We start from the raw sequence: 20,004 nt of genomic DNA, 5'->3' as shown, positions 1-20,004 counted from the left end.
AAAGTTATAAAGAGGTATTACATGTTGGCAATGCAATTCTAAATGAGCTTCAAAACAACTGAAACATGTGCAAAAACTCTATGAGATGTCATTCTAAGAGTGAATGTGCATATAAAAAACACCGGGGGCAAAGACAGAATTTTCAATTATCCATTTCCCTCCTTGTGAGATTTACCAAGTTACTGTTACTGATAGAAATGTCAGTCTACTGAGGTAGATAGACCGAGAGTCTCTATTCTACTTGATCATTTGTCTTACAAAATATTACCTTACCCCTGTCCATAATATGCCATAGGTAAATTAAATCATGGGTGAACTTTGAACCTCATTTCCACACCACAAAATCACTTCTGATAGACATCAGGACTTGATAACCTATTTTCTCACCTGTCCTTAGAAATAATGGCTATGTATGATCTATACTGGTAAAGCCATAAATAAGGAACCCAAAACTTAATGTTTAGGAAGAGGCATATTCTTAGAATTCATATAACCTAAACTTCAATAAAATGAGACAAACTTTCCTATATAGACTTAGTTTACTAAAGTTGAGCTTAACACTCAGGAAATCTCCATGGGGCATGCCATCACTGTAAATCTAACAACGCTCTGATAAACCACTACCTGCCTATGGGCTTTCCCACTAGTCAGTGGTTTACGCATTTTAAGAGTTAGAATATTCTGTTTCTTATCACCTATAAATGAATATTAAATAACACTTTACCAATCCAATAACCAGTATCTTTAAAATAAGATAGAATGACTAAATGTAATGTGATGTCCTGGATGGGATCCTGGGGATAAAAAGCTATTAGTGAAAAACTAGGGAAATTTGAATAAAGTATGGAGTTTAGTTAATAGTAATGTACCAACACTGGTTTACTTAGTTGTGACAAATGTACTAAAGTAATGTAAAATGTTAATAATAGGCATAACTAGGTATGTGGTATGTGGGAACTCTCTATATGATCTTTTAAATTCTTCTGTAGATCTATAACTACTCTAAAATAACTTATTAGAGTAAATTAGTTTGCTGTAGGTAGATTTGCACATCTGTAATTCAGAAAATGAGAGGGTCTCTAGTTAGTGGCTTCTCTCTTCTTGGTCACGTAGTGGGAAGAGAGAAGAACTAACCAAAGAAATGCAACACAACAGGGCAGCCAAATGTACTGAGTTTCCAACCGCGCTGATGCTCGTAAACTTATAGAAGAACCAGTCAGCCCTACTGTGTATTCACCAGAAGTGAACTCAAGACTTGTTTCTTACCTCCTACTCAAGTGATTTATGTTATTTTTACTACTCTACTTATTATACGTTGCAAACTGAAAATACAAAAACAAACATGTACATACTGCTATATTTAAAAGGGATAACCAACAAAGACCTATTGTAAAGCACATGGAACTCTCAAGGTTGTGCCGGCTTGGATGGGAGGGGGTTTGGGAGAGAAGGGACACATGTATATGTATGGCTGAGTCCTTTTGCTCCTTGCCTGAAACTACCACAACATTGTTAACTGGCTATACCCCAACACAAAATAAAAAGTTTAAAGTTAAAAAAAGAAAAAAAAAAAGTTTATCCTTTTAGAAAGACAAAATATTATATTTTGTCTTAAAACAAAAATGTTTTTAGGATAAAGAGTATATCATCCATGGAAACATAAGCTCTAACAAATGTGAAGAGTATTTTCATTTTCCCATTTCCTTTCCATGGATTCCCTAAACCTTCCCCTTCGCATATAAACCTAAGGTATTAAGAATAATTTTCTAATATACTTCAAAAGAAACCATGGCTTTAGTAACAACAACAAAAAAAAGATAAACAATGAAAAGAATGAACCAATAAAAACCAAAACAGAGCTACAATGATTAATGTGAAATCGGTAAGCCATTTCAGATTAAAAAAACAAGGGAATTAAGATAGGAACATTCAACACAATAAAAACTCCAGTCACTCAACATTCATTAGAGGGCACTGTTTTCCTTAATTTCATGTACACTGAGAAAGATAAGTCTTAGATGATAGCTTTGGTGATTAAACCATATCTTTAGTCCCAATCTGAATATTTACTAATTCCAGAATTTATCCTAAGTACCAATCTTTAGTAAACTTGGTAACTAAAGAACACTTTCAACCTGGTAATTAAATGACAAAGTTATGTTAATGAAAATGTCTTAAGCAGTGATGTAAAACTATGATGATCATAAACCTATACCAAAATCAAGCTTTAACCTTACTGTATACTGGTGAATGTCAAGTAGTAATGTGCTCATATTATACAGCATTAGGTAATTTTATTCTTTAGAAAATGCAACCAAAAGAGAAGTTGTTGGTGGATAAAAATATTCCACGATACAATATATAAGAAGATATAGCAACTGTTAGTGACCCAATACTCATCAATGGCTCCTTCTTCAGACCCAAAGTTTAAGTGGGTACTCGCTCAGTCCAGTCGCTCAGTCGTGTCTGACTCTTTGCGACCCCACGGACTGCAGCATGCGAGGCTTTCCTGTCCATCACCAACTCCTGGAGCTTACTCAGACTCATGTCCACCAAGTTGGGGGTACCATCCAACCATCTCATCCTCTGTCGGCCCCCTTCTCCTCCTCCTTAGTACTAAGTGGGTCCTGAGTCCTGAGTATTTTATCTTTACACAGTCCCTAGCATCTGGGCTTTACTTTCCATTTCCACATGACTGCCACATCATCCTTAACTGATGAATAAATTCCTAATTCATCTCCCTGCCTCTAGTCTTTCTCTTGTTCTATTTGTTAACACTCTTCCTGAAGCAACAGTTGTGAAACAAAAATGTGATTATGGTAGCCCTTGTTTAAATAAATGTCTCTGAGGTCCTTCTTTTTACATGGGATGAAGTCCAAACTCAATGGCCTAACAGCTGAAGCTTTTTACAGTCTACAGCAGAGGTCCCCAAACAGTGAGGAACCCAGCCCCACAGCAGGTGAGCGGCAGCAAGCAAAGCTTCATCTACCGCTCCCCTGGCTCACACTACTGCATGAACCATCCCCCCAGTCCGGTCCATGGACAAACGGTCTGCCACTAAATTGGTCCTTGGTGCCAAAAAGGCTGGGGACCACTGGTCTAGATCTATCCTATCCTTTCAAGGCTTATTCTTTAAAATTATTCCATATCCACCCTTCATATCAATTATAATTTTCCCAACATACTCACATTCTCTGGGTTTTACTACATGAAGTTTCCTTTGCTTAAAACACTCTTCTAATAACTGTCAACTTGACAAAATTCCTACCCATCTTTTTAGAGCCAACTTAAGCACTATCACCTCTGTAAGCCTGTGATGTGCAAATACATTTTACTTGCTGTTTCTTTAACTGTCCCATAGCACTTTATATACACTTCTACCATAGAACTAAAGTCATCCAAGAGATCCTCACATACACAATCACCTGAATTTATGTCAAGATGACACTGCAACAAGGAAAGCTATTCTTTCAAAAAGCAGTGCTGGGTCACCTGCTACATGATGGGAGGCCAAGATACAAAACTGTCAAGAGCCTTTTATACAGAATGTATAAAGAATTCCTCACAAATCAATCAGAAAAAGGCAGACAGTCCAACAGAAAAGAAATAATAGAATTCAACAATTAATTCAAAGAAGAGGATATTTAAATGGCCAATAAACATTAGAAAGGTGTTCAACTTAAGCCAACAAGAAAATGAAAAATAAAACTACAATGCATGAATGCTCAGTCGTGTCTGACTCTGCGACCCCATGGACTGTAGCCCACCAGGCTCCTCTCTGTCCATGGAATGTTCCATGCAAGAATACTGGAGTGCATTGCCATTTTCTACTTCAGGGGAACCACAATGAGATAACACTATACACTCATCAGAAAAATTTAAGTTTCTTTGAAAAAGAAGAAACAATATAAAAAAAAATCATGGAGAGCAACTAGAATGGGGTGTAAAATGGTAATAATCACTTTGGAACCAACTCTGACAATACCTAGAAAAGCTGAACATCTGCACACAATCTACCCAACAACTCTACTCCTAGGTGTGCACCCAACAGAAATGCATACATACGTTAACCAAAACACATAATCAGGAATGGTGATAGAAGCAGTATTTGATAACAGCCAAAATTAAAAATAACATAAATGTAAACATTCATCAACAGAAGACTGAATAAAATACAGTATACTCACCAATGGAACACCATGCAACAAAAAGAACAAATGAATAACCTAACTACATGCAATAACCCAAAGGAAACTAACACTAAGCAAAAGAAGTCGACTGCAGAGGAATACATATTGGTGTACTTCTATATGTAATAGGGTATTTTTGTATACTATACATATAAACTTGTATGTATATATATTTTATACATATATATTTGTACAACATATTTTAATATATTTGTATAAAATGTATTTTAATCATTTGTATATTCGTAATTACATAAAGTTCAAAAGTTTAAGAATAATCAGAAAAAGAATATCAAATGCAGTTTTCAAATAAGAATGTAAGTCAGTCAAGATAAAGAAGTCTTTCTTTATATTAAAACACTATAAACATAATCAAAACAGTGAAAAACATATAGGTAAAACTAATCTTTGGCATTAGAAGGCAGAGATAATGCCAAAGCTGAGGAAGGGAGGCTGGAAGTGAACAATGAAGTGGCAGGACGAGTTTTCTGGAATTTGGGGGATTTTCTTATATTTATCTGAGTACAAGTTACACAAGTATGCTAACTTCACAAAAATTCATGGAGCGCTACAATTATGTTTATGTACTTTTCTGTGTATCTAGTACATGATGATAGTACATGGTACATATTTTGTACATCTAGTATGTATCAGTAAAATTTACCAAAAAATAAAATAAACCTAAATTCTATTCAATATAACATCTTTAAAACGTTAAGAAGAGAAAATGACAAAATCCAGGAAACAATGTAATACACTATAACTATTAACAATATAAAAATTAATTTTAAATGTTTATGCCCAGAAAATCAAACAACCAGATCTAATAGGTATAGGAGACTTAAAAACTTACTAAGGAAGCTCTCCGAGACCTTCGGCTCATTGGTTGATCAAACGGTGGACTGTTGATCTGCAACTTTTCAAGATACCCATCAGGTATTCTGATATCTGCAGGCAGTGATAACCGCTTATTTAAATCCTTTTAAAAACCAAGAAAAAGAAAATCTATGTAGGTAACCACAAACAAGAGATGACAAGGGCATTTGACTTTTTAATTCATGAGCTCTAATATATTATTTCTCAGCAATCAGTAATTATAAAGGTTTGTTGCAATTACAAAGGTATCTACATTAATTACAAGCAGATTCCTTATGGTCTGAGCCACTAGGGAAGCTGTATGTAATATACCGAAAGCAAACGTATTTACTGTGAGCAAAAGTATACAGTACAGTTTATTTTACAGAAATGATGTCTACAACTGAGTTGAGTCCCTTCATTGATAAAGTCAGCATGGAATACATTTTTACATTATTATACCATACAGTTGCTTTTAAGTCACTAAGTCGTGTGTGACTCTTTGCAACCCCGCTGACTGCAGCAGGCCATGCTCCTCCGTCCTCCACTGCCTCCCATGGGTCGCTCAAATTCATGCCCATTGAGTTGATGATGCTGTCTATCTCATCTTCTGCCGCCCGCTTCTCCTCTTGCCTTCAATCTTTCCCAGCATCAGGGTCTCTTCCAATGAGTGAGCTCTTCACATCAGGTGGCCAAAGTACTAGAGTTTCAGCATTAGCCCTTCCAATGAATATTCAGGGTTGATTGATTTCCTTTAGGATTGACTGGTTTAATCTCCTTGCAGTCCAAGGGCCTCTCAACAGTCCTCTCCAGCACAATTTGAAAGCATCAGTCTTCAGCGCTCAGCCTTCTTTATGGTACAATTCTCACATTCAAACATGACTACTGAAAAACCACAGCTTTGACTATACAGACCTTTATTGGCAAAGTGATGTCTCTGCTTTTTAATATGCTGTCTAGGTTTGTCATAACTTTTCTTCCAAGAAGTAAGCGTCTTTTAATTTCATGGCTCCAGTTACCATCTGCGGTGATTTTGGAGCCCAAGAAAATAGAATCTGTCACTGCTTCCACTTTTTCCCCTTCTATTTGCATGAACTGATGGGACTGGATGTCATGATCTTAGTTTTTTGAATGCTGAGTTTCAAGCCAGCTTTTTCACTCTCCTCTTTCACCCTCGTTTTCCTGCCATTAGGGTGCTGCCATCTGCATATCTGAGGCCGCTGGTATTTCTCCCGGCAATCTTGATTTGAGCTTGTGCTTTATTCAGTCTAGCATTTCCCATGATGTGCTCTGCAGATAAGTTAAATAAGCAGGGTGGGAACATACAGCCTTGTTGTGCTCCTTTCCCAGGTCTGAACCCGTCAGTTGCTCCGTGTCCGGTTTTAACTGCTGCTTCCTGACCCACACGTCCTGGCAAAGGGGCTTGCATAACTCAATGAAGCTATCAGCCATGCCGTGCAGGGTTATACGTAGAGTTGTGGCAAAACAAGGTCCACTGGAGGAAACGGCAAACCACTCCAGTATTCTTGCCAGGAGAACCCCATGAACAGCATACCATATGGTAGGAATAGGCAAAGTCTACCATAAAATGGGGTTGGTTTAACTAACTAATCATGTGGATATTGCATGATTTTGCATGCAACACAGTGAGATAATTGAAATATTTTATTATTGCTATGTCAGTGGAAACAAGTAAAAGGTATTTCTATTTCATTTAATTATGTGAACTGAGAGAAACAGAGGTCCTGCCTACATTATCACACCAAGAAACATAAATCCTATAAAAATAAATCCCTATTAATAATAAACAAATCAGGAGATAAAATTGAGATGTAAAGAAATTGTATATAGATTTATTGAGAAATATATACTGTATGTATCAAAATATATCACGTTCTCAACTAATGAGAAAATAATAATTCTCCCAAGTTAGTTTTATATTTTACATGACTCTAAACAAATCACAGTAAGATTATTCTTGGAACAAAACATTTAAAATTTATCTAGAAGAAGAAATAGAAAGCAATATCCAAAAACATTCTAAAATAAATAAAAATATATGTGTGGGTGTGGGGGTCTTTCCAGATTCTAAAGTATACAATAATCAAGGGTGTGTCACTTTTGGGGGAGAATACAGCTCAATGGATGAATAAGAATGTCCAGATATAGATCCTAGTATTAAATAAAACTTTTAAACCTATAATAAATAAAATCATACATATGAAGAGAAATATTTTTATTACTAGTGTGATGTAATTTATACAGTGATATGAACAGTTATCATGAGTTTGAGTTAGCTCCGGGAAGACAGTGAAGGACAGGGAAGCTTGGCGTGCGGTAGTCCACGGAGTCGCAGAGTCGGACAGACATGACCTAGTGACTGATAACAATGAACAGGTATCAAGCTGATTTCAAGAGTTGAAAATGGTATTTTACCATTTAAAAACTGATACTGTTTTGCATAACTGATTCAGAAGCAATCTTCGATCAGCAAAAACACAATCAACCAAGAAGACAAATACCCTAATCATCAATACCTCAACAGCACTGAAAAAAATAACAACATTCTTATTTCAAAACATGCTCAATTTTCTGGAGAAAATTATTTTTAATCTATAGCATACATATGGAAATAATAATATTCATAATCAACTTCTGTCCTCGGGGTTATACACACTGACAAAGAGAAGGAAATGAGCTTTTCATTCTTTTACATGGAGAAGTAACTTACATGTGCTACAGACATTAGTAGGTATAATAAACCACAAAAGGGAGTGATATCCATATTCATAATATAAAACAAGGAAAAAAAGCTGGTGCTTATTTCTTGTATACTTTTTGAAATGTGAAAATATTTATAAAATCTGAAGTACCTAGATGAATCTCAAAAATACTAATTAAAATATTTTCTAAAAGGAAGACTTTCCCTAATGTATCATCTTGGATTTCTGAAACTTTTAAAAATTCACATTTCCTTTACAATGACTCTACATAGTATTTTGCAGAATGTTTAAGTATAATTACTGTATATGTGCCTTGGTATAGTAGATAATTAGGAAAAAATATTCACAGACTAGTTTTTATTAAAGCAAAGAAACAACTTTCTTACAGGTGTCATTGCTGTCATGAAAATTTTCAAATAGGCACTTATTCTTATGCATTTATACACACAAACACAGGCATATTTATGTTTTTTTAAAAAATGGTACCTCTATTGAGATCCGCCTATGTATACGATTTCTAAGACAAACACCCGTAGGTGACTGGACTTCATCAGATGATGTCCCAGAAGCTTGGTCACTCTCACCATCTGATCCCATTTTTAAATTTTCATGAACAATATCTGTATCAGAAAATGAAATGTTACTTATCTTAGAAGAGATGTATTAAATTCTACCGTATCACAGAATTTATTATCTCTACATATAAGATGTAGACAGCCAACAGCCAAAAATCATAGCATAAAAGGTCTTTTACATTCTGGGTACCACAGATGTGCAGTTAATAAAAACTGCACATTTAGGACAAATGTCCTAAAACAGTAGTAATAAATCCTCTTATGCTCTAAGATTATAAAAAGTTATTTTAAAAAACTAACGTTCAAGTTATTACTAAGAGTTAAATAATAAAATTAAAGACCAAAAATAACACTTGAGGATTATTTAGTCAGTTCTTTTATTTTCCAGATCTAGAAACTGAGAGCTTGAAAGGTTAAATGACTTTCAAAGGTCACAGAGCTTAGAGGCAGAGCCAAAATAGAAACCTGATCTTTTATTTAGTTTAGTATTCTTTCCATTTAATAATGTGCCATTGGGTCATATCAAGATGAACTGGTTCGTTGCACAGTCTTTTAAAAAACTTTTACAGTTGCTAATGTAGCTCCCCATCCCCAAGTGTTAAAAAACAATTCAAAAAAGTATTCACTGAGTACTGATTTTGTATAACTACAAAGACAGTACCACAAAATCTACTGGGGGCAAAAACATTTCACTTAGAATGCAAGGTAAATCATGATTTTTTAAAATAGGAATAAAAGTTAAATGGGAGTAGAGGGTAGGGAAATTAACTCCCTTTGGGAATATTAGAAATAAACTTGTACACTTTTACACCTGCTCTTATATTTACATTTGTCAATCACCTTCTAATTGATCTAGCAAGAGTAGCCCACCAGAAACAAATGTTAGATCTCAAACACGTCTCTTTCCATGGGTCCTCTCCACAGAATTATTTACTCCCCCAAAAGCATCATGTTCTTCCACACTGAAGTGCTTTAGCAAGCTTTTTGTTTTTTCTTGTCTGTGAGAGATTACTTCTTCATTTTATCAATGTGGTGAATCCATTCTTCGACAGTATGCTCATATGCCATCAGGTCTTTTCTACTTTCAGACACAGATGAACACTGTGCCCACACCTAGCACACCAACTATATCGAAGAGCAGTTTTTGGTTCATGTGATTTTATATCAAGCTATGAGATCCCTTGGGGGCATAATCTGACTTATTCACTTTTCTATTCCTAGAACCAAACTAAGTTTGTTTAGTAAGTAGCTCAACAAATACTCCACTGAATTAAACATTAACTAAAAAAGAGAAAGAAAAAAAAATCAAAGGATGGACCAGACAAGTGGACCTTTTCTTTCATATGAAATGTTATATGAAATATCAACATGTAAAATAAATAAGAATAGTATTTCACAACTACAAATTTGAACTTCTAGTTATTTACTTACAAAAATATGAGAACTATTTAACAAAAAACTGAACTCCAGGGTCTCATCAAATCAATCTTACATTTCACACATTTCTGTATTTTGTCTCGGTAACACATTATTGAGAAAATTCTTATTCACACTGATAAGCAGCTGCAAAAGTAAGGTTTTAAATAGACCAATATGTAATTTAAGAATATAGTTTAATGACACATTTCTGGAGAAATTTTATACGGAACAAAAAATTAATTTGGCAGTAGAAATCAATATACTGGGTGATTGATTCCTAATCTGATGGTATTTAAAACATCTGAGACCAAGCATTCTTTTCTACCACTCTTTAAAAATGTTAAAGGTAATTTATTTGTGTCTTCCATTTCCAGGAAAATCTACAAATCTTACTCAAGAAAATGTTGAATATAGTTTAAAAAGACAAAGAGAGAATTGAAGGTCCAAAGTTGTTATGCAAAAATTGACTGTCACTTTCTTTGGAGGGGTTTCTGATCTTGGCAAGAGTGTGCTAGGATTTAGCCACTACACTGAAATAAAAGATGAAGCCTCGGGTGTCCCACTTGCAAATGAGAGCTTTCTGTAGAAAGGCAGGCAACTCTCAAAAGAGCTACATCTTCAGTAAAAGGTGGACTTAAAAACAGAAATCTGCTCTCCCACATGAGGACTAAAAAGGAGTTTATCAATTTCAGACTATGAGTAAATAAATACTTGGTAGCATCTGACTCAACCAAGAAACACCTCATGTCACTAACAAGCTAGTTCTGACATGAATACCAGTTGGTATTTTCACTTCCATCAATAAGAAAAGAGTGAAGCAATGACGCCTTATGTCGAAAGACTTCATCCATTTGTCACCAGTATGAGCAACTTCTTTTCTGAATCAGGCAATAATTCTTAATAGAAGAACTTACTTAAGAAATTACTTCTCAAATGCCTCAGTTTTTGTGTAATTCACAATGTTAACAGCTACAGACAGACATAACCCACTTTCAAATGTAATCTGCATCACTAACGTTTTTAACATCACTGTAAGTTTAGACCAAGGGTCAGCACACGTGGCCTGTTTTTGTGTGGCCCTGAGCTAAAGATGGTTCTGGCATCCTTAACAGATTATTTTAAAAAGATTATGCAACGGACTATATAAGGCCCACAAAACTTGAAAAAATTTTTACTGCCTGACCGTTTACAGAAAACGTTGGCCAACCCCTAGTCTAGACAATCAAGAGAACAATAAATTAAGCCCTGATGTGAAGTGGTTTCCAATTTCTGTGAGGGTAAATACTCCCTTTGTGGCTAACCTCAAGCTACCAATATGGTATCACTGAACACCTAGTTCGGTAACATGGACACCATGACATTAGTGTTTTTGAGTATACAGATACAGGAGAAATATCCCCAAAGCATAGGCAACAGTTAACTGTAGTAAAATAATTAGGAAATAATGACTTTTGGTTATTTATTACCTTTGTTTTTAATTGTATTTACTTAACTGTAAGTTTATATAATTTAAATTTTAATAATGGATATGATTAACAATCAGCTTGCAAAATTTCTCAAAATTTAACAATCATCTCTCATGAACCAGTCTGAGACACAGACAAAAACCCCTGTAGACAAGCTCATCCTCTCAAAGTTAACAGAACACATAAGAAATAATCTGTGGGTTGATACCATGGCTAGATTAAGTAGATAAAGAAAGAAGCAGAATAAAACCTTCAGAAACTTCAGTAAATACAATTATGTAATAAGCATATAAAATAATTATATTTAAAATTATTTAAAAAACAAAACATGATGAGAGCATCAAAAAAAAAAAAAAAAAGGACCAGAGAAATAAACAGAAACCTGCAGACATATGTTTCCTTAGATATTTAAGGCGACACAGAGACAAGAATAACTCAGGTAATAATCACATATACTCATAATCATAATCATATATACTAACTATTGCACTTGGAGATCAAAAAGTGATGATCCAGAGTTACTGAGATGTGACCCAAAATTAGGCACCATCTCAAACTGCTATTCATCTTGAAATCTTACATCTACCTCTTAAGGACTCTGTTTTCTTTCTGGTGAACGGGTTTTCAAATATTACTCCTCCTGGTGTCAGCACTACTGCCTCTCCAGGACCTTCCAGTTTTCTGCTCTTCCTCCTCTTCCTCCTATTTCTCCTATTGATTTTTACCTTACAAGAAAAAACTAGATAATAAAGGTGGGCAGACCTGCATACAGCTGAAACCTAGCTATGGACAGAAGCCACAGTCAGAAAAATTTTAAAATACAGATAAATTACCTAATCTGCTTCCATTTCTGGGCATTGCCATGAAGGAACCAAGGCTTCCTCCAATAACGCTGTGTGGTCTCCGCAATGGGGGCTTCTTAAAGGACCCCGTGTACTGGTGGAGGAAGGAATGCATACTGTGCGAGGTCGGAGGCCTGCCATTCTTCACGATAGGCTCTGCAGTTCACAGTATCCAAAAGTCATTCCATTAACAGCCCAAGATCCAGGATGACATGAGAAGGATTGAGAAAGCAAAAGAGAAAACAAAGGATTATGATAGAGGTCATTACATTTAACCTCATTTCTTTGGCCATGCATATAAAGTACTAGAATTAAGATAATTTCTATGAAAAATACTTACAGAAAAGACTATTTGGAACTGATCCAGTAACTTAAAGAATTAAAATAATTTCTACGAAAAATACTTACAGAAAAGACTATTTGGAACTGATCCAATAACTTAAAGATCCACCTTTAAAAATGTACTTTTTAATTGGAGGATAGCTGCTTTATGTTATACTGGTTTCTGCCATACAACAACATGAGTCAGCCGTAAGTATACGTATATGTCCCCTCTCTCTTGAACTTCCCCTCCCACTCCTCTCTGAGCCCCACCCCTCTATTTTTAATACAATCGAAATTGGTTAGCAATCACAACGCCCACACATTTCTGATCTGTTTAATACATCTCAAGATTGTTTCCATAATTCTAACATTTACTGACTGCCTCATATATGCCTTATGATTAGGAATGCTGTAGAATATAAAAGACATAATCCTGGCCTGAAATAACTATATACCTGTTTGCTAGACATTCAAAAGAGTATGTCAAGTTAGTAAATAAAACAGAAGTACTTAAATACGTTGTCAATACAGAGGTTCTGAAATTAGCCCAAATTTAGAATTTTTCAATAGTTAAAAAAAAAAAAAAAAATCACAGACTTATAACCATGCAGAAACATTACAAAAATTTAACACTTAAAAAGAGCAGGAGGCTCAGATCCACAGAAAACAAGACCAAGGCATGGGCTTGGGAAAAGTGAGCCAAGAAGGCTACTTGGTCTCTGGCACTACTAATAATGGCTGTGTGAAGGGAGGAGAGAGATGGAGGATGGGGCAAAACAATGCTAAAGGACCGCACAGGCCTAGGTCATCTATGCTGGATAAAACACCAGACTAGAGGTAGGGGAAGTGCATAACCAGTAATGCCGAACATCGGTCCATGCCCACGACTGGATGTACATTCCCTGACAGTAGCTAGCTGATCAGAGACTGGGGATCCTAACTTAAGCTGAGCAAAATGAACAATGACTTAATAATGAATGGGGGCAAAAACATATTTCACTTACTAGTACACAAATGACTACTATTAACAGTTTTTGAAAGCTATGTATGCAGTAAATATACAGGCAACTACAATGGCAGAGGAGGGGAGAAATGGAGAACAGAAAGCTAAAAGGGCAGAAAGAATCAGGGATAATTCCTGGATTTTTAGCTGTAAGTGGTTTAGCTTAAGTGAGGAAAGCTGGAGAAGAGGCTGATTTGGGGGGAAGGAAATCAAGATTTTTGGTCTGGTCATTTTAAGATTCTTATTAAACATCTATGTGAAGAAGCCAAATAAGCATTTGGAAATGAATCTAAAGATCCAGACAAAAATCCTGAATAGAGAGACAAATTTAGGTGTAGTCAGCATGTACATAGTAGCTGAAGTCAAGAAACTAGATGAGGTCAATTACTCAAATATTTCAAGATTATGACAGCAATTAACTAGACAGTTCAGTAGGATAATAATATTCTATATCTTAAAAGTAGTGGAAATCTTTAAGGTATTATGCTAAATTTGTCATATGCATTATAGTTTTTCTAAGATTTGAGTGTGCTTTCTCATTCGTTTTATTCTAGGGTAGGCACAGAGTCACTTGCCTGTATACAGTGCAAAAGTGAGAGTATTCTGTTGGTACAAGTGACTAATAAGAGACAAGAGATCAAAAATTGTTTCAAAGGTAGTTTACTTAGGAAATTTATAAACTATATTCTTCCTCCTCAAGTTAGCATTGCGTCTATATGGTTAGACAAAGATCACTTGTTTCACAAACTGGTTATATAGCATGTGAGGAGATCATTAAAAAAGTATAGTCTATCTCTTCTCATTTGTTAAGCCATATTCAGACAGACTGTATGTGTTCCTTACCGTAGGAGCCTTTTACCCTCTAAGATAAATTCCATAAAGAAAGAGTATGTTGGAACCAGCTATCAAGCTTTGATAGATTACCAAAAAGGTATTGAATCTTTGTGAAAACTGTCCCGTGTTCTTTATACACAGGGAATAAACAGATTATAATTCAGAGATAGCCTGTGCTACCAGCCATCTCTGCAACTGAAGAGCAATCAATGTCTATTATGACACCTTCAAGTATTACCTTCAAGTAATTTGAGAAATTTAAAGAGGAAACTCAGTATTTTCTATTTTTCTCTTTATTAATTTTAATGTTACTATTAGAATAAAAGTAAATTTTAATAAGCTATATTCTACTTCAAAATTTTTTAAAATATTTCACCATTCACTATAAATTAAGCGTGTTTTAAGACAGTTAATACAAAAGTATTCCAGAAACTATGCCATGAATCAAAAACATTAATTAGCTCTCTAAAAAGTATGTACACTTTCTTTGACTCACACTGTTTTTTTAAAGAAGATGTTTTTGTCTTGTAGTCAAATTCCTATCAAGAATGTGTCCCAGAAACCATCCACGAAGAGCGTTCTGTGCCTACTTTACCTCTGAGTATCACTGGCAGATAGCTAGCAATACTCATGAAGCCCAAGAATGAACATACAGGGCTTAATTAATATCAAGAATTCAAGGAGATCAGAGAGATTTAAGGATTTTTCTCCTGGCAAGAGGAGTAGAAGACATAATAATATCAGCTTTGAGATTTGATTCAAATCTCAAATGTAAAATATTTCCCTCCTACATGTAAGTAAATTATACCAAAATTATTAAATTTTCTACCCAACTCATCTATGTTTCCCCTCCCGTATTATGAGCCAGATAACCTTGAGTAAAATAATGACACTCTGAGGAAAACAGTATAAACTGAAGCTTGGGTACGATAAATTACTTACTCAGAGTCATACAACTATTAAGTGTATACATGTATATTCCAAATTCCAATCCATAACTTTTAACTTCACATCCAGAGTGCTTTTCATTATACCTTTCCCTCTCTCACAAGGATATTTACATTTCAGCCAGAGTGGGTACAGAAATTCATGAGTCCACCCACTGCCACAAATCTCTTAACAGGAAAGTTTCAGGCAGAGGCAAGGAAGCCTTTCCAGAGAATCTGCACATTATGACACACGGGCAGCCATTCCTGTAAGCTCCTTCCTGGTTATTATTATGACATCCCTAGGGCTATTTCAGTTTTGAATATGTAGCCTTATTCTATAATTTCATTAGGATTTTGCATTATAATGCATTCAATTTAACAAATCCTTTTTATTTTAAATTAACATCTGTGTACTAACTACACTACAAAAAGAACTGCCAAACTTGTGGAATATTATATGCCTGTCTTACTATAAGAGCTCTCAACACTATGGATAGATTCTTTGGTCAATATAAAATAAGAAAATAGTATGATTCAGTCATGTGATAAACCTTGTGGTCTATGTGAACAGTCAATATGCATACATAATGTTATAAATCTGTGATCAAACAGAAATTTCACAAACTTTTTTTTCTGGATGCACCATGCAGCATGTGGGATCTTAGTTCCCTGACAGAACCTGAGACCTTGGCAGTGAAAGTGCTAAGTCTCAACCACTGGACAGCCAGGGAATTCCCTGGAATTTCACAAACTTACTATGCACTTCTAAGCTGTATTAACTTTAGTTATAAGAATAACAAAAATATTTAACTGTTAATTTAAAAGTAGGTACTTAACTAGGGCATTACTATACAAAGTATTGTTATTCAAGAACCACTGAAAAATGGAAAGATAAATAGGATATAGAATTCATCAGTATTAGAAACCAGGTAGAGTACACTGTTTAAGTAAGAATGGAACATTCCAGTAAGCAAGCAAAAGTTATTGAACTAGGGAAGGAGGCAAATAAACAAACAAAAGGAAGCTACTAGAACTAACCAGGAAAGTAAAGGTACACTGGATTTATAAAGCAATTCAAGGGAGAAGCATCTCTTCTTCCCACCCCACTCACCCAAATATTTACCATTATCTTTGCTGCTGTTTTCTTCAATAGTCATTTGCTCAGCCAATTCAGACAATGATTCATCAATAGTCTGGCTTCCTCGAAGCGTGAGGGATAGCCTTCTCTTAAATTTTTTCATCCTATCAACTGAATGTGACTTGAAAAATCCTGAAAGAAGAGAACAGAATGAACACAAGAGTAAAGCTATGAATATCTTACTGCTCAAGAACAATGTTTTTCTGGGTTTACTGGGAATCTTCAAAATAAGTATAAAGAATTCTCATGTCCATGAAACATCACAAAATCTAGCCTCTTCCTTAAAAAGATCCATTCATTTTGATTAATGCCATATGTATATAGCATCATCAGAAGAGCAAGAATTCTACAAAACTAAACATTGATATTTTAACCATCACAATTAAACTTAGAAGGATTAGAAATTTTCCTAAAATGAACTCTCTAAAAGTCACTTTAGTGAAAATATATTATTTTGATGTGTCAGTTCCATCATTATAAGTATCAATCATCATATTGGAATCAGTGATATCTTTAGATACAACTGAGGAGATAAGACAGGTGAAAGCAATGAAGCAGGGGGAGAATAAAAAATGAAGTCTGACAATTTATTAAACAGCGCCAGCAGAAATTTTCTTTTTTAAGTTCTTATTTAGCCAATATATTGGGGTTCTGTTCCCCTACCACATCGCATCAGTTGTTAGGAGTCTCTTCCTATTATGGTAACAATGACAAATTTTAGAAAGAAAAAAATGAAAGTCTAATTAACAGGTTTCAAAATGCCTACTCTGTAAGACTATTTGTATCTTTTAATTCATTTAGTCTTCCTAATTCTAAAGAGTAGACTATACTATCCCAATTTCACAAATAAGCAAACACGCCGAAAGAAGTTCCTTGACTGAAGGCAAACAATGACATAACTGAGATTTAAAACTAAGATTACCATTTACCTTCTCCCCCACATTTTAACATCTCTGAAATCGTGATGTATCACAATTAACAGGATGTCAATTACAACTGACAGCTTTCTCTTTTCTTAGTAGTACATATACCAATGGTACAGTTCATAGTGGAGTCTTAGATATGATTAAACAAGGTACTGGTTGCCAAAATCAAGTCCTCAATTATTTACCCATAACTTCTTTTCTAATTTACAGTCTTAATTGTTTGGAGAAGGAAATGGCAACCCACTCCAGTATTCTTGCCTGGAGAATCCCATGGACAGAGCCTGGCAGGCTACAGTCCACAGGGTCTGAAGAGTTGGCCAGAACACTTAGCAACTAAACCAGTTTACCAGATTACCAAGTATATTAAAACCATTAGCCCAACTAAAAGTAAGAATCTTCTAACACAAATATGTTAAAATACCTGTTTAACCATCTAGCTCTGGGTATCTATTTTGAATTGGTAAGTATTTTGCTTACTTTTCCATTCCAGGGCTTTACTCCAAGTAGCTAAGTGTGCTAAACAAGCTACATAAGGTTTTTATAATGAATAATTTTTGTCTGCTCAAAGGCTCGGGGGAGGGTATCAAATACAAATGTGTAAGTAATATGTTTTACCAATTCTGTTTTACATTCTTAAAGATACATTACTGTTGCTGAATATTTTCTACTATCTTCCAATTGACTGATCCTCTTTTCAGCTGTGTCTAAACTACAGTTAAACTGATCTATTGGGTTTTTAATTTCAGTTGCTCTATTTTCAGTCCTTTATTCTTAACTGATTCCTTTCTATAGATTCAAGTTCTTCAGTGAACTTCTTCACCATGCTGTCTATTTTCATGACTAGGTTAGTTACAGTATTTTAAAGATCTTGTCTATAGCTCCGGAATTACATAACCTATGAATAATCTGTATAACCTGTTTCTACTGCTGGTTTTCTTCTGTTGGTCCTATTGCATGCATGGTAATTTCTTTTACTGAATACTACACATTGTATGTACATGAAAATACTTAGGAAAAAATGTATAAGCTCTGGATGATGTTTTCTTCTTCCAGAAAGGATTTAATTTTTTTCCAACTGCTCTTCCAGACTTCCCTAGTGGCTCAGACGGTAAAGCATCTGCCTACAATGTGGGAGACCCGGGTTCGATCCCTGGCTGGGGAAGATCCTCTGGAGAAGGAAATGGCAACCCACTCCAGTATTCTTGCCTGGAAAATCCCATGGGAGGAGCCTGGTAGGCTACAGTCTACAGGGTGGCAAAAGAGTCGGACACGACTGAGCGACTTCACTTTCTTTCTTCCAGAGTAAGAGCAGACCACCCCAGTCCAACTAGAAACACAGCTGGTTTGAGACTGAGTTTCAGATACAGTAAAAACTGGCCTACTTCTGTTTGTTTCCACTCCTACCATGTGGCCTTTCAAACAATGCCAGCTGCAAACCTAGGACAAAAATAATAACAACAACAAAATCTACTCAAAGCTCCACTCAACTCCCTCAAGTCATATTTTGCTCACCTCTCACACATTGCTCAATTTTATCTTAGCCCAAAGAGCTTAAGAGGTGGAAAATATTTCAAGAGGTAACCCAGCACAGAGTATCGCTCGCTCTCTCCTCTCTCTTGAATCTTTACTCCTTAAGTCCTGACGGACTCAGAAGCTCTACAATGCCTTCAAACTATACTTTCTCCCTTGTCTAGTAAGGAGCCTTGGTGGTGGTGTAGTTGCTAACTCCTGTCCAACTCTTGCGACCCTATGAACTGAAGCCTGCCAAGCTCCTCTGTCAATGGGATTCTTTAGGCAAGAATACTTGAGTGGGTTGCCATTTCCTTCTCCAGAGAATCCTCCCAACCCAGGGATTGAACCAGGGTCTCCTACATTGCAGGCAGATTCTTTGCCAACTGAGCTAAGAGGGAAGCCCTTGATTCAGAGCCTTGGTTTGATACTAATTCCTCTCATCACAGACAGAAATGGAAACTCAGATGTGGATTAGATGGAGATAATATACATTTTAACAAACAAGGTGAATTTATAGGAGGCAGTCAGTAAACTCTAAGATTGATTCCGATTAAGAAATCAGTAACTACAGGGCTGCCCTAAATGTTAGATTCTTTACTTTTCAAAGTCAGTCTATTTAGCTCTACCTTGAGAGTCAGTAATCCATGCTATTTGTTTAAAAAACAATAGTATTTAAGGTGAATTGAGCTACTGCCAATCTCATCTACCCTTAAGTTTCTTTAGGAATTTATACTAGACACACACCCTTCCTTTGTAAAGCTCCAGAATCACCCTGTGCAGTAATGGGCTAATTCTGCAAGCTTTGGGGGTCAAACTCTGCACATTCCAAAGAGGGACCACTTAAGACTAGCTCCTGGAAGATAACCTCTGATTCCTGCAATATCCTGACTGATAAATTTCTTTGTATACCTGAAATCTTGGGCCACACCCAATAATTTATATTAACAATGTAAATTATGGTAAATCCCTATCTTTGTATGTCAGTTTGACCTCTAGGGAGAGAAATAATAAGGGAAGCTGGAGACTGACTGTCTAAAGACAGTCATGTAGGTACTTCCATGCTTATGTAACTGACCCCTAAAAAAACCCTCTGCACACCAAGATTCAGGTAAGCTTCCCTGGTTAACACCACTCTGCCATGTTGTCATACAAGACAATTGGAAGAATGAAGCACTGTCATGCAACCCCACTAGGAGAGAATAACTGAAATTCACACCTCGTTTCTCTTGGACTCTGCCCTACACACCCTTTCCCCTTTGCTGACTTTA

At 35.6% G+C, this 20,004-nt stretch overlaps 1 protein-coding gene across 3 annotated transcripts in view; it reads right to left on the bottom strand.

Moving 5' to 3' along the window:
• CDK17 (cyclin dependent kinase 17) overlaps positions 1 to 20,004 on the bottom strand; it is a 101,176-nt gene that overhangs the window by 23,750 nt on the left and 57,422 nt on the right. For all 3 annotated transcript variants that reach the window (XM_061125601.1, XM_061125599.1, XM_061125600.1), the window contains exons 2-5: positions 16,284 to 16,430; positions 12,062 to 12,226; positions 8,255 to 8,388; positions 5,044 to 5,169 (exon numbers count right to left, since the gene is read on the bottom strand). In XM_061125601.1, the coding sequence (XP_060981584.1) occupies positions 5,044 to 5,169; positions 8,255 to 8,388; positions 12,062 to 12,226; positions 16,284 to 16,401 (543 nt within the window). In that variant the 5' untranslated portion in view covers positions 16,402 to 16,430. The remainder of the gene's footprint in view (positions 1 to 5,043; positions 5,170 to 8,254; positions 8,389 to 12,061; positions 12,227 to 16,283; positions 16,431 to 20,004) is intronic.

Source organism: Dama dama, chromosome 22 (genome assembly GCF_033118175.1).
Source record: "Dama dama isolate Ldn47 chromosome 22, ASM3311817v1, whole genome shotgun sequence".
NCBI classification, from domain to species: domain Eukaryota; kingdom Metazoa; phylum Chordata; class Mammalia; order Artiodactyla; family Cervidae; genus Dama; species Dama dama.
Note: the sequence above shows the minus strand (reverse complement) of the source record. Positions and strands in the feature narration are given on the sequence as shown.